Source organism: Netta rufina (genome assembly GCF_964035555.1).
Source record: "Netta rufina genome assembly, chromosome: 36".
Lineage (NCBI taxonomy): Eukaryota > Metazoa > Chordata > Aves > Anseriformes > Anatidae > Netta > Netta rufina.
Genome location: NC_140160.1, coordinates 213,395 through 225,787, shown reverse-complemented (window position 1 = coordinate 225,787; position 12,393 = coordinate 213,395). Strand labels below are relative to the sequence as shown.

The following is a 12,393-nucleotide window of genomic DNA, read 5'->3' as shown; positions in this document are numbered from 1 at the left end:
CACTGGGAGGGAATTGGGGGGATCTCCAGGCATTACTGGGGCACACTGGAACAGAATTGAGGGGGCTGAAGACAGCACTGGGGGGCACCGGGAGGGTGCTGGGGGGCTCTGAGCAATACTGGAGGGCACTGGGAGGGTGCTGGGGGGCTCTGAGCAATACTGGGGGGGCACAGGGAGAGTACTGAAGGTCCACAGGCATTACTGGGGGGCACTGGGAGGGTGCTGGGGGGCTCTGAGCAATACTGGGGGGTCACTGGGAGAGTACTGAAGGCCCATAGGCATTACTGGGGGGCACTGGGAGGGTGCTGGGGGGCTCTGAGCAATACTGGGGGGGCACTGGGAGAGTACTGAAGGTCCATAGGCATTACTGGGGGGCACTGGGAGGGTGCTGGGGGGCTCTGAGCAATACTGGGGGGGCACTGGGAGAGTACTGAAGGTCCATAGGCATTACTGGGGGGCACTGGGAGGGTGCTGGGGGGCTCTGAGCAATACTGGGGGGGCACTGGGAGAGTACTGAAGGTCCATAGGCATTACTGGGGGGCACTGGGAGGGTCCTGAAGGCCCATAGGCATTACTGGGGGGCACTGGGAGGGTTCTGAAGACCCATAGGGCCCAATTACTCCCCGCGGGTGCCTCTCGCTGCCCGGCCCCACCGCAGGTGGATGGGATGGGATGGGATGGGACGGGATGGGACGGGACGGGATGGGATGGGATGGGATGGGGTCCCCCAGCTCTCTCCCACGCTGGGCCCCCACCTTGTCTCACAGGGACCCTCTCTTTCCAGCTTTCTCCAGCAACTGGGCCTCATGGATGGGCTGTGACACTTCCATGTCCTCTGACAGGCTGCGTTCCACATCCAGCAGGTCGTCCAGGCTCCCCTCGCCATCCTCAGATAGGATGCTGTCCTCATCTGGGATGTCACCTTCTTCCAGCAAGGTGTCCTCTGCTGGCCGGTTGCTGCCCTTAGAAGACCAGGTCTCCTGCCAGGCCAGCAGGAGATTCAGAAAATCATCAGATTCAGAAAGTTCCCCCAGAACGCCAGACCCAGTATATGGTGGAGTGTAGACTCCCCGCACACCCAGCGCTGTTTACTTGCCTTTTACACCTTTTATAGCTTTTCTACCTTTTATGGCTTTTCTACCTTTTAGAAATATTTGTTTTATAAATATTACAAAATTCAGATTGAGTCGAGACCTCGTTTATAACAAATTGGTGACCCCGACGTGATCTTCTTGGACTTTGGATCTGTGACCGGTAAAGGGAGGCGCCCCACACAGTGGCCCTTGCCGATAGCGGTGCTAGAGTCCAACAAGATTTCGAACGTAAGAGGCAAGTAAAGAACCAAGAACTCTTATTTTGTGACCCGTAATTCTGCGCACAAGACCCAAACGAAGATACCATTCGGTTGGGTGGGATTCGGAAGTATATCAGGGCAGAGCTACCCCTGTTGGATGCTAATCGTAGCGATCAAAATAAGGTGGGAAATATACCTAGAGGATTGGTTATCTACTTGGATCAATTGAATTTGATGTGTGTGATGCTGCTGGGGACGGTTATTATACACCTTGTGGAACAATGAGTTGGGTGAAATATTCTAGATATGGGATTCCAGCAATTGTTAAAAACTTGTTTATAAATCTTGCAGAGAATATTGTGAAAGCGTTCTCTTGTGGTTCAATTGGCCTTGGCCAAATTTGAAAAAAAAGACACGACTTAATGATACTCAAAAGAAGAGGAGGGATTGTGATATATGGAGTGGTAATTCGTGTGGAGAAAATGGTTGATAGTAATAAAGAAGGGGGAGATTTGGGAGTGTGGCCATGGGGCTTGGAAAGACCCATGGTTGAGATAACATCAGACTGTTAACGAGGAGGCCATCAGGAATGTAAAAGAGTTTAGAGGGAACCAAGAAGGGTGATTCAGGAGACTCGGGTTTCTTGTTCTCCAGCCATTAAGGCATGGAAGTTTCTGGGTGTTTGCTGTTGCTGTTACATTCAAAGTTGTTTGAGCAATGAAAAGTGGTTTTGAAAAGAACTGCTGTGGGGAGAAGGGGATAAGAGGGGAGCCTGCCCTCAAGATAAAGGCAACACGATGAAATTCTGTCACCGATAAAGAAGCAGAAAGAAGGAATGAAGAGGAACAGGCTGGCAGAATGGAGACCAACATTGATCACCTCATGGAGATGGGTTCGGCCAGAGTCAGCTCAAAGAAGCTCTACAGAAAGTTCTGGAAATAGGCACTGGAGCTGGGCAGAAGCTGGAGCTGAGAGAAGCGGAGCCAGCACACAACTGCCCCTCACTGCTCAGCAGTTATGGGGAACCATACGTCCTTAGGAACAAAGGCTGTCCTGGTCACCTCACAGCTCATTCTCCTTATTAACAATCAGTTTATGAGCCTGAAACACGGGACCAAATTTATTGCAAGGTGTGGGACTCTGCAACTAAAAACGACAAGGTTGCAGTGGGATTGCTCAGCACCTGGCGAGCAGTCTCTGAGGCCTTACAGAGCCTTTTGGGGCCACAGATGGAAACGTGTGGTTTGCCAGATAGTGAGGGAGCTGCGGGCTCCTTCACTGATCCTTCTGCCATGCCATCGGCCCCTCTGCTGCTACAGCCATCGAAGGCCTTTGCTGTTACGCCCCTGGTGACCTGGACGTGCCTTTTGGCCTAGGCCCTATGGCCTTGAGAAGGAGCTGGATATGCTTTTCTTCAATTTGGGAAGAACGGGATCCATAAGGCCCAAAGGCCGAGTTGCTTGACTTAAAGCGAGCCATATTGTTCAAAAGGAATGGAAAATGGAGACTGTAATTAAGAAAAGGAGTGGAAAATGGAGACTGTTATAAGTCATGGAAGATATGGGAGCACTTCAACCAGGCCAACTCTGCTCCCCCAGTCACGGACATTGACAGTTGTAATGCACAATAAATATTTATATAGTAATAAACTTAAAGGATTGTTTGTTGCCTTTCCTGATTGTACAAATGTTTTGGTGTACTCGGGTTTAGTATTTAAAAGCAATATTCTGTATATTTAGAACGTTTGATGTTCGTGTGTGCATGTTGGTAGAGCGTAGACTCCCCGCACACCCAGTGCTGTTTACTTGCCTTTTATAAATATTCTTTTATAAATATTCTTTTATAAATATTACTAAATTCAGATTGAGTTGAGACTTCATTTATAACATTTGGGTTAATTTTCAGGTCTTTGGTCCCATATGGAGCCAGGAGTTGGTCTCGGTGATCCTTGTGGGTGCCTTCCAGCTCAGGATATTTGAGGATTTTAGGGTTCTAGACACGCTTGAGGGATTTATTCTTAGAGATTTGGGTTAATTTTTAGGTGATTTTTCCCATACGGAGCCAGGAATTGGTCTCGGTGATCCCTATGGGTCCCTTGTGGGGATATTTGGGGATTCTTGGATTCATGACACGCTTGAGGGATTCGTTCTCAGGCATTTGGGTTAATTTGGGGGTATTTGGTCCCACGTGGAGCCAGGATTTGCACTGTGGGTTCTGGGAGGACCCCGGGGGGGGCACCAGGTGCCCCTTTTAACCCCTCCCTGGTGGTGGGGCCCACTTCGGGGCGTCGCCATTTTAAGGAGGCCGCTGCCTTTAGAGCGGGGGGCCGGGCCGACCGAAGGGGGGCGTGGCTAAAGGGACGAGGGGGGGGCGCGGCGAAGCGAAGAGGGCGTGGCCTATGGAAAGGGGCGTGACCGGGTGGAAGCAGCTGGGCATAGCGAATGGGGCGTGGTCAAACGAAAGGGGCGTGGCCTCACACAGAGGGCGTGGTCTTAACGATTGGGATGTGGCGGGGAAATGGGCGTGGCCAGGAAAAAGGGGGCGTGGCTTAGCGCCGGGTCGCGGCCGCCGGGTCCTTGCCTCCCCCCCCCCCCCCCTCCTTTCCCCGGTCCCGCCCCGCCGCTGCCGCCGCCGCCGCTACCGGAAGGGCCCGGCCCGGCCCCAGCCGCCGCCGCCAGCATGAGGTGAGCGGCCAGGCCCGGGCCCAGCCCCTCCCGCACCGGGAACCGGGCCGGAAGCACCGGGAATTGGCTCCGGGGGGGGGGGCTGGGGGGGCTCCGGTAGCACCGGGAGGGGTCCCGGTAGCACCGGAGGGGCTCGGAAGCACCTGGGGGGGGTGGGCCGGTGGCACCGGGGGGGGGGTCAGTGACACCGGGGGGGTCCCGGTAGCACCGGAGGGGCTCAGAAGACCCGGGGGGGGGGGGACCGGTAGTACCGGGAGGGGACCTGAAGTACCGGGAGGGGTCCCGGTAGCACCGGAGGGACTCGGAAGCACCTGGGAGGGGGGGATCAGTGGCACCGGGGGGGTTCCGGTAGTACCGGAGGGGATCGGAAGCCATGGGGGAGGGCACCGGTGGCACCGGGGGGGGGTCCCGGTAGCACCGGAGGGGCTCGGAAGCAGCTGGGGGGGGGTAAAGTGGCACCGGGGGGGTTCCGGTAGTACCGGGGGGGGGACCTGAAGTACTGGGAGAGGTCCTAGTAACACCGGAGGGGCTCGGTAGCACCTGGGGGGGGGGGGTCAGTGGCACCGGGGGGGTCCCGGTAGCGCCGGAGGGGCTCGGAAGCAGCTGGGGGGGGCGTAAAGTGGCACCGGGGGCGTCCCGGTAGCACCGGGGGAGTTCCGGTAGTACCGGGGGGGGGGGACCTGAAGTACCGGGAGGGGTCCCGGTAGCACCGGAGGGGCTCAGAAGCACCGGGGGGGGGGGGTAAAGTGGCACCGGGGGGGCTCCGGTATTACCGGGAGGGGTCCCGGTAGCACCGGGGAGGGGGCTCGGAAGCACCTGGGAGGGGGGTCAATGGCACCGGGGGGGGGGGGCGGAAACCCCCGGGGGGGGGTCCCGGTAGCCGTGAGGGTACCGAGGGCTTTACCGGGGGAGGGGGGGGGGCACCGGGGGGGTCCCGGGGTGTTTGGGTAGGGCCGCCACAAACACTGCCCCCCCCCCCCCCCTCCAGGATGTGCCCGCCCAGGGGCGGGGCCGCGGCCGGAGCCGTTGGGAAGAGGAAGGAAAAGGGGGGGGGGGCGGGGGGGGCAGCACCCCGAGGGGAACCCCAAGTGTTGGGGTGCCCCCACCCATGGGTGCCGGTGCCCTGGGGGGGGGCTCACCCCTTGGGGAGGGGGCTGGGGGGGGTGCTGGTACCCGGGGGGGGCTTGTTTTGGGGTGGAAGAACCCATGGGTGTCTGTATTGGGGGTGCTCCCCCCACCCATGGGTGCTGGGGGGGTCCCATAGCCATGCCCCCCCCCCACCCATGGGTGCTGGGAGGGGAGGGGGGGTCACACCTGGGGGTATTGGTTCTGGGGGGTCCCTTTCTGGGGTGTCAGCACCCATGGGTGCCCATTTTGGGGGGGCTCCCCCCACCCATGGGTGCTGGGGGGTCCCATACCCATGGCCCCCACCCATGGGTGCTAGTGGAGAGGGTGTTGGGGGAGGGGGGGGTTCCTCATTTGTGGGTACCGGTACTGGGGAGGTTCCCATTTTGGGGTGCAAGCACCCATGGGTGCCCATATTGGGCGCTTCCCCCCACCCATGGGTGCCCCCTGTTGTCCTGTGTGTCCTGGGGGGTCCAATACGCATGGACCCCACCCATGGGTGCTGGGGGGGGGGGTGTCACATCTGTGGGTACCGGTTCCGGGGGGGTCCCTTTCTGGGGTGTCAGCACCCATAGGTGCCCGTATTGGGGGGCTCCCCCCACCCATGGGTGCCCCCTGTTGTCCTGTGTGTCCTGGGGGGTCCCATACCCATGGCCCCCCACCCTTGGGTGCTAGTTGGGGGGGGGGATCCCCTTCTGCATGTACAGCTGGGGGGGGGGTCCCATGATGGGTGCTGGTGCTGATGCCATGCCCCCCCCACCCATGGGTGCCCATATTGGGGGTGCTACCCCCACCCATGGGTGCTGAGCGTGTGCTGGGGGGGGTCCCATACCCATGGGTGCTGTGGGGGGGGGGATCCCCATTCGCATGTACAGCGAGGGGGGGTCCCATGCTGGCTGCTGGTGCTGATGTCCTGCCCCCCCCACCACCCATGGGTGCCCCCACCCATGGGTGCCCCCTGCAGCGAGACGGTGCTGTGCAGCGCCCGCGCCACGGTGCTGCTCTACGACGAGGCCCAGAAGCAGTGGGTGGCGGCGGGGGGGGGCCCCCAGACCCCCAGCTGCGTCCAGCTCTACCACCACCCCGGCAACCACGCCTTCCGCCTGGTGGGGCGCAAGATGCAGCCCGACCAGCAGGTGGGGGCACCCATGGGTGCTGGGGGGGGCGGGGGAGGCAAGGGGGCACCTGTGGGTGTAGGGGTTAATGGGGTTTTGAGGGATGCGGGGGGGCTACGGGGCACCCATGGGTGGGGGGGGGGTTGTAGGGCATGTGGGGGGGGTGGGGTAACTTCGGGTATGGGCACCCATGGGTGCTGAGGGTGCAGGGCACCCATGGGTGCTGGGCGGGGTGCTATAGGACCCCTGGGTGCTTGAGGGGGGGATTATGGGAAACCCATTAACATGGGGGGGGGGTTACGGGACCCTTATGGGCGCAGGGAGGGAGGCTTAAGGAGCACCCATGGGTGCTGGGGTGCACCCATGGGTGCTGGGCAGGGTGCTATAGTACCCCTGGGTGCTTGGGGGGGGGGGAATATGGGACACCCATTAACATGGGGGGTGGTTACGGGACCCTTATGGGCACAGAGAGGGAGGCTTAAGGAGCACCCATGGGTGCTGTGGTGCACCCATGGGTGCTGGGGGGGGTGCTATAGTACCCCTGGGTGCTTGGGGGGGGGAATATGGGACACCCATTAACATGGGGGGTGGTTACGGGACCCTTATGGGCGCAGAGAGGGAGGCTTAAGGAGCACCCATGGGTGCTGGGGTGCACCCATGGGTGCTCACTATCCCCCCCCCTCCCCCCCTACAGGTGGTGCTGAACTGCCCGCTGGGGCGGGGGCTGCGCTACAGCCAGGCCACCCCCCAGTTCCACCAGTGGCGGGGGTCCCGCTGGGTCTGGGGGCTCAGCTTCAGCGCCCCCCGCGAGGCCGCCCTCTTTGCCGCCGCCGTCCTGCGGGCGCTGCAGGCGCTGGAGGAGGGTGAGCACCCTTGGGTGGGGCCTGGGGGGGCACCCCTGAATGCCCCCCCCCTCTTTATACGCACACCCTGTGACCCCCCCCCCCCCCCTCCTCAATAGGACCCTCGCAGCCCTGGACGGAGCCGGAGCCCCCCGAGGAGAGCCAGGAGAGGTGGGTGCCCCCCCCCCCAAAAAAATATGGGGGGGGCGCCCATGGGTGCTGGGGGGGGGGCCCATGGGTGCTGGGGGGGTCAATGGGTGCTGGGGGGGCAGCGTATTTGGGGGGGCACCCTGTGCCAGGGGGTTTGGGGGGGGGGTTTTGGGGGTGTCTCTGGTCTATAGGGGATGGGGGGGGGGTCCTATGTTTTTTGGGGGGGTCCTGTTGGGGGGGGGCATCTGTGGGTGCCCCCCCCCCCACTCAGGGTGGGGTCTGTGGGTGCCCTGGGGGGGGTGTTTAATCCTATAGGGGGTTGTGGGGGGGGTGCTGGGGGTCTGTGTGTCATGGGGAGGGGGGTCCCATCCCTGGGGGGGGGGTCCCATCCCTGGGGGGGGGGTCCCTGTGCCAAGGGGGGGGCCAGATCTGACCCTCTACCCCCCCAGGCAGGCACCGGAGGAGCCAGAGCGGCGCGTGGCGGCTACAGGTGGGTGATTGGGGGGGGGTCCCAAGCCCCCCCCCCAAAAAAAAAAACCACAAGTGGAGGCTCACCCCTGAGCCCCCCCCCCCCCCCCCCCCCCCCCCAAAAAAAAAAAACCTTCTCCCCCCAATTCCAGCTGCTCCAGCCGGACCCCCAGGGGGACCCCCGCCACCACCCGGCCCCCCCCCACCTCCGGGCCCCCCCCCACCGCCAGGACCCCCCCCCACTGCTGGGGGTCCCGCCAGCCCCCCCCTTACCTGGGGGTGCAGGGGCTGCCGGGGGGGGCTCGGGGGGGGGCTCCGGCTTCGCTGCTGCCATCGCGGGGGCTAAACTCAGGAAAGTCGGCAAGGTAAGGGGGTTAAAAATTTGGGGGGGGGGGGTTAAAAATTTGGGGGGGGGGTCAGCTCACCCCATTTCTCCCCCCAGGATGAGGCACCCAGCGGGGGGCCCCCCCCTGCCGCCCCCCCCAAGGGTGGGGGGGGCGGGGGGGGCTTGATGGAGGAGATGAGCGCCATGCTGGCCCGACGGTGAGGGCAAATTCGGGGGGGGGGCTTTTTTTTTTTGGGGGGGGGCATCCTTTTTCCATATTGACCCCCCCACCCCAAAATCTCCCCCCCCCAGGAGGAAGGCCACCCTGCAGGGGGACAAGCCAGCGCCAAAGAAGGACGAGGACGGCACCAACGTGAGGGTCGCCCCCCCCCCCCCCCCCACGTGCACCCCCCCCCCGGGTCGGTTTTGGGGTGCACCCCCCCAGCCCCAATTCAAGACCCCCCCCCCCCCCCAACCCCTTTAGGACGACGCGGAGCCGGGCGCTAGGACCGCAGCGCAGCCCGCGGGTGAGTGCGGGGGACCACAACTCCCAGCATGCCCCGCTGCTGCCCGCAGCATGCCCGGCCGTGGGGGGGCAGCAGCGAGGCATGCTGGGAGTTGTAGTCCTGCAGGTGCGGGCGGGTTTAGAGGGCTTTTTTTGGGGGGTGGGGGTCGCGCCCCCCATCCCAATTCGCTGCCCTCTCCCCGCAGAGCCTGTGAGGAGGCCGTGGGAGAAGGCGAGCAGCACGTTGCCCAGGTGGGGGCCGTTTTGGGGGGTTTGGGGGGGCTTATTTGGGGGAGGGGATGGGTATAGAGGCTGGATTTTTTTTGGGGGGGAGTGCAGGAGATTTGGGGGTGCGCACGAGGTAGGGTTGGGGGCACTTTGGGGGGGATATGTGTGGGGGGGAGGTGTTTGGGAAAGGATTTGGGGGTGCTGAGGATTTGGGGGGGTGGGTTGGGGGTGTCCAGGAAGGGAATATGGGGGGGCTGGGAATAACCTGGGGGGGCCCAGGTGATGTTGGGGGGTCCCCAACCTGCGCCCCCCACCCCCCTCCAGGATGAAGTCGGCCGCCCCCACCGAGCCGCCCAGTGCTGCGGATGAGCCCGACCTGGAACGGCTCAAACAGGTATTGAGGGGGGGGGGGGCAGAAGATTTGGGGGTGTCATGGGGAGGGGGGGAATTTGGGGACCCCTCCCCAACCTTTGTCCTGTGCAGGAGCTGCTGGAGGAGGTGCGGCGGGAGCTGCAGAAGATGAAGGAGGAGATCATTGAGGGTGGGTGCTGTGGGGGGAGAAATGGGGGGGGCCATGGGGAAATGAGGGGCATGGGGGGGGGCAATAAGGTAATGGGGGGGTCATAAGGAAATGGGGGGGGCATAGGGAAAAGGGGGGGGCTATGAGGTAAAGGAGGGGCATAGACAGATGGGGGGGGCAGAGGAGAAAATGGGGGGGCAAGGGGGAAGCTGAGGGCCGTAGGAAAATGGGGGGGGCACCTTAAGGGCCCCCCCCAAATGACACCACCTTTCCCCCCACCAGCATTCGTGGTGGAGCTGCGGAAGCGGGGTGCCCCCTAGCACCCCCAACCCCCCCCCCCACCCCCTGCACTCCCCCTCCCCTCCACCTCCCAGCCCTCAGCCAGTGGATGGGGGGGGTGGGGGTCACTGGGCCGGACCCCCCCCCCCCCAGGCTGTGCCTTACCGGCCGAGGGGGGGGGGCTGCTCCCCCCCCTACACTGTGCCCCTCCCCCCAACACACACACACACGCATTCAGGCTCTTTTTTTATGCCACTTTTGTTGATTTTTTTTCACCTTTTTTTTAAAAAGAAAAATAAGGGGGGGGGGTGTAAATGGGGTCCCACCCCCATTTGCTCCCCCCCCCCCCTCCACACCCCCAAAAATCCCAAATAAAGGCGGTTCTTTTCTATGGGACACCCCCCTCCTGTGTCACTCGGTGTCACCCGACCCCGTGGGGGGGGGCTGCGACCCCCGGGTGTCACGTGGGGGGGGGGACAGGGGGGTCACAACTCCCCCCCCCCCCCCCCCAATGGGGCGTCCGATTCAGCCACGTGGACCCCAGGAGGGGCGGAGGCCCCGCCCACTGCCCGTGGCCCCGCCCCTTCTTCGCAGCCCCGCCCACAACCCTTGGCTCCGCCCCCCGCGCGAAGGGACCAGCCCCGCCCCCATCCAAAGGGCCCCCCCGCTAGGGCTGAGCGAGGCCCCGCCCCCCCGCAGGGCCCACGCCCCGCCCACTTTGCTCAGCCCCTCCAATCCGGGCCCGCAGCCCCTTTTAAGGGTGGGAGGCCACGCCCACTCTCACCTACCCCGCCCCCTTTCCGCCCCCGCGCTGCGGCCCCGCCCCCCGAGGGGACCGCCGGCGGGAAGAGCGCGAGGGCGCTTTAATGGGCGGGGCCGGGGGCGGGGCCTTGCGCAGCGCCGGGGGTGGGGCCGTGTGCAGAGCCCGGGGCGGGGCCGTGCGCAGCGCCCGCCTCGGCCTCGGCCCCGCCCCCTCCGCTGGCCGCCTTCAGCGCGTCGAGCTCGGCGCGCATGCGCTCTAGGCCGGCCGCCATTTCGCGCAGCGCCGCGGCCTGCTCCTCCTCGCGGCGCCGGGCCTGTCCCGCCTGCCGCGCGTACTCCAGGTAGATGCAGAGCCCGCCCACGCCGAACACGATCGCTTCGCCCAGCAGCTCGGCGCCCAGCTCCGCCGCCGCCTCCTCGTTGAGCGGCTTCACGGCGGCGCCGCGGAAGCCCATGATCCGCATCTTGGCGCGCATCTCCACCCAGTGGTACACTGCGGGGCCGCCGCTCAATGTCACCCCCCTCCCGCTCCGCCTCCTCCTCCCATTGGCCGCCCCACCCCGCGGCGCCTCCCCCCATTGGGCCGCGCGGCCGTCAATCCAACCCTTCGCCCCGCCCTCCTCGCTCCCGCCCGCTGCGCCTTCCCATTGGCTGCCCGCCCTCCGCGGCGCCTCCCCCCATTGGGCCGCGCCGCCATCACTCACCCTCTTTCCCCCGCCCACCCTCCGCGCCCTCCCATTGGCTTCCCACCGTCTCCCATCCCCTCTCCCCATTGGCCCACTCCGTCGTCACTCCCCCCCTTCCCCCCGCCCTCCCTGCGCCCGCCCCCCTCTCCCTCCCATTCGCCAACAGTCGCCCGCCGCGCCCTCCCATTGGCCGCCGTTCACCCCGCCTCGCCCTCCCATTGGCCGCCCCGCGGAGCCCCCCCTTTCCGCCTCACTCACGCTGGGCCGGCGGCAGGCAGATGTAGGCGCGGAAGAAGGGGCTGGCGCGGGCCCCGGCCTTGATGCGCGCGGCCAGGGGGCGGCTGAGCTGGCGCGCGCCCAGCGTCAGCAGCTTGGCGATCGGGAACGCGCCCGCCACCATCCTCGGCGCGCGCCGTGACCTCAGCGCCGCGCGGCGAGGGAGGGGGGGGGGCAAGCCACGCCCCCCGCCGTAGCCACGCCCCCTTCCGTGGCCACGCCCTTATCCTGGCTTCGTCCCTCCCGCCGTGGCCACGCCCCCCTCCTGGCCTCGGCCCAGCCGCCGTGTCCACGCCCACCCGCCGCGGCCAGGCCCTCAGCCGTGGCCACGCCCACCCCGCTGTGGCCACGCCCACCCCCGGCCTGGCCACGCCCGCGCCCGCCCTGCCGGGTTTAACCCGTTGTGTGCCGCACGGGAGTGAATGGAAAACGGAGGGGGCGTGGTTTATGCAAATTGAGGGGGGTTGTGATTGGCTGGGGGAGGGGAGGGTGGGGGGGGGGGTTATGGGGTGATGGGGTTATGGGGTGGGGGGGTAATGGGGTGGGGGGTAATGGGGGGGCATTGGGGTCATAGGGGACAATGGGGGTAATGGGGGGGTAATGGGGTGGGGGGGGCATTGGGGGGGTGATGGGGGTATTGGGGGGTGATGGGGGGGTAAAGGGGTGATTGGGGGTAATGGGGGCCAATGGGACAATAGGGGGGCATTGGGGTCACAGGGGACAATGGGGGACTGGGGGGGCAATGGGGTGATGGGGGGGTATTGGGGGGTATTGGGGTGATGGGGGGGTAATGCGGTGTGGTGTTAGTGGGGAGGTAATGGGGGGGTAATGGGGTAATAGGGGGGCATTGGGGTAACAGGGGACAATGGGGGGCTGGGGGGGTAATGGGGTGATGGGGGGTAATGGGGGGCAATGGGGCAATAGGGGGACATTGGGGTCACAGGGGACAATGGGGGACTAGGGGGGGCAATGGGGTGATGGGGGGGTAATGGGGTGTGGGGTTAATGGGGTGTGGGGTTAATAGGGGGGTAATGGGGGGGGTAATGGGGTAATAGGGGGGCATTGGGGTAACAGGGAACAATGGGGGACTGGGGGGGTAATGGGGTGAATGGGGGTAATGGGGGCCAATGGGGC

The 12,393-nt window shown here is 64.5% G+C and overlaps 2 protein-coding genes across 2 annotated transcripts; one reads left to right on the top strand and one right to left on the bottom strand.

Annotated features, from left to right (window-relative positions):
• Window positions 1–3,891: 3,891 nt before the first annotated feature.
• On the top strand, window positions 3,892–9,793 carry VASP (vasodilator stimulated phosphoprotein). The gene is given in 14 exon segments (XM_084304199.1): window positions 3,892–3,978; window positions 6,068–6,239; window positions 6,913–7,081; window positions 7,180–7,231; window positions 7,660–7,700; window positions 7,831–7,930; window positions 7,932–8,043; window positions 8,121–8,221; window positions 8,316–8,376; window positions 8,488–8,530; window positions 8,715–8,760; window positions 9,061–9,130; window positions 9,220–9,277; window positions 9,539–9,793. Coding segments are annotated over 14 exon segments (1,068 nt in total). The 5' UTR covers window positions 3,892–3,973; the 3' UTR covers window positions 9,577–9,793.
• Window positions 9,794–10,226: 433 nt separating this feature from the next.
• Window positions 10,227–11,447, bottom strand: OPA3 (outer mitochondrial membrane lipid metabolism regulator OPA3). Its single transcript, XM_084304200.1, has 2 exons — window positions 11,242–11,447; window positions 10,227–10,790 (listed from the first exon to the last, which is right to left on the bottom strand). The coding sequence occupies exons 1-2, from the start codon at window positions 11,381–11,383 to the stop codon at window positions 10,399–10,401; spliced, it is 534 nt and encodes a 177-aa protein (XP_084160326.1). The 5' UTR covers window positions 11,384–11,447; the 3' UTR covers window positions 10,227–10,398.
• Window positions 11,448–12,393: the final 946 nt, after the last annotated feature.

What these genes read in the sequence shown, in the direction of transcription:
- OPA3 (XM_084304200.1), bottom strand. Translation starts at nt 11,383, where the DNA reads ATGGTGGCGGGCGCGTTCCCGATCGCCAAGCTGCTGACGCTGGGCGCG. An exon ending in CTGCCTGCCGCCGGCCCAGC is followed by an intron (nt 10,791 to 11,241) that starts GTGAGTGAGGCG and finishes GCGGCCCCGCAG; the next exon opens with TGTACCACTGGGTGGAGATG.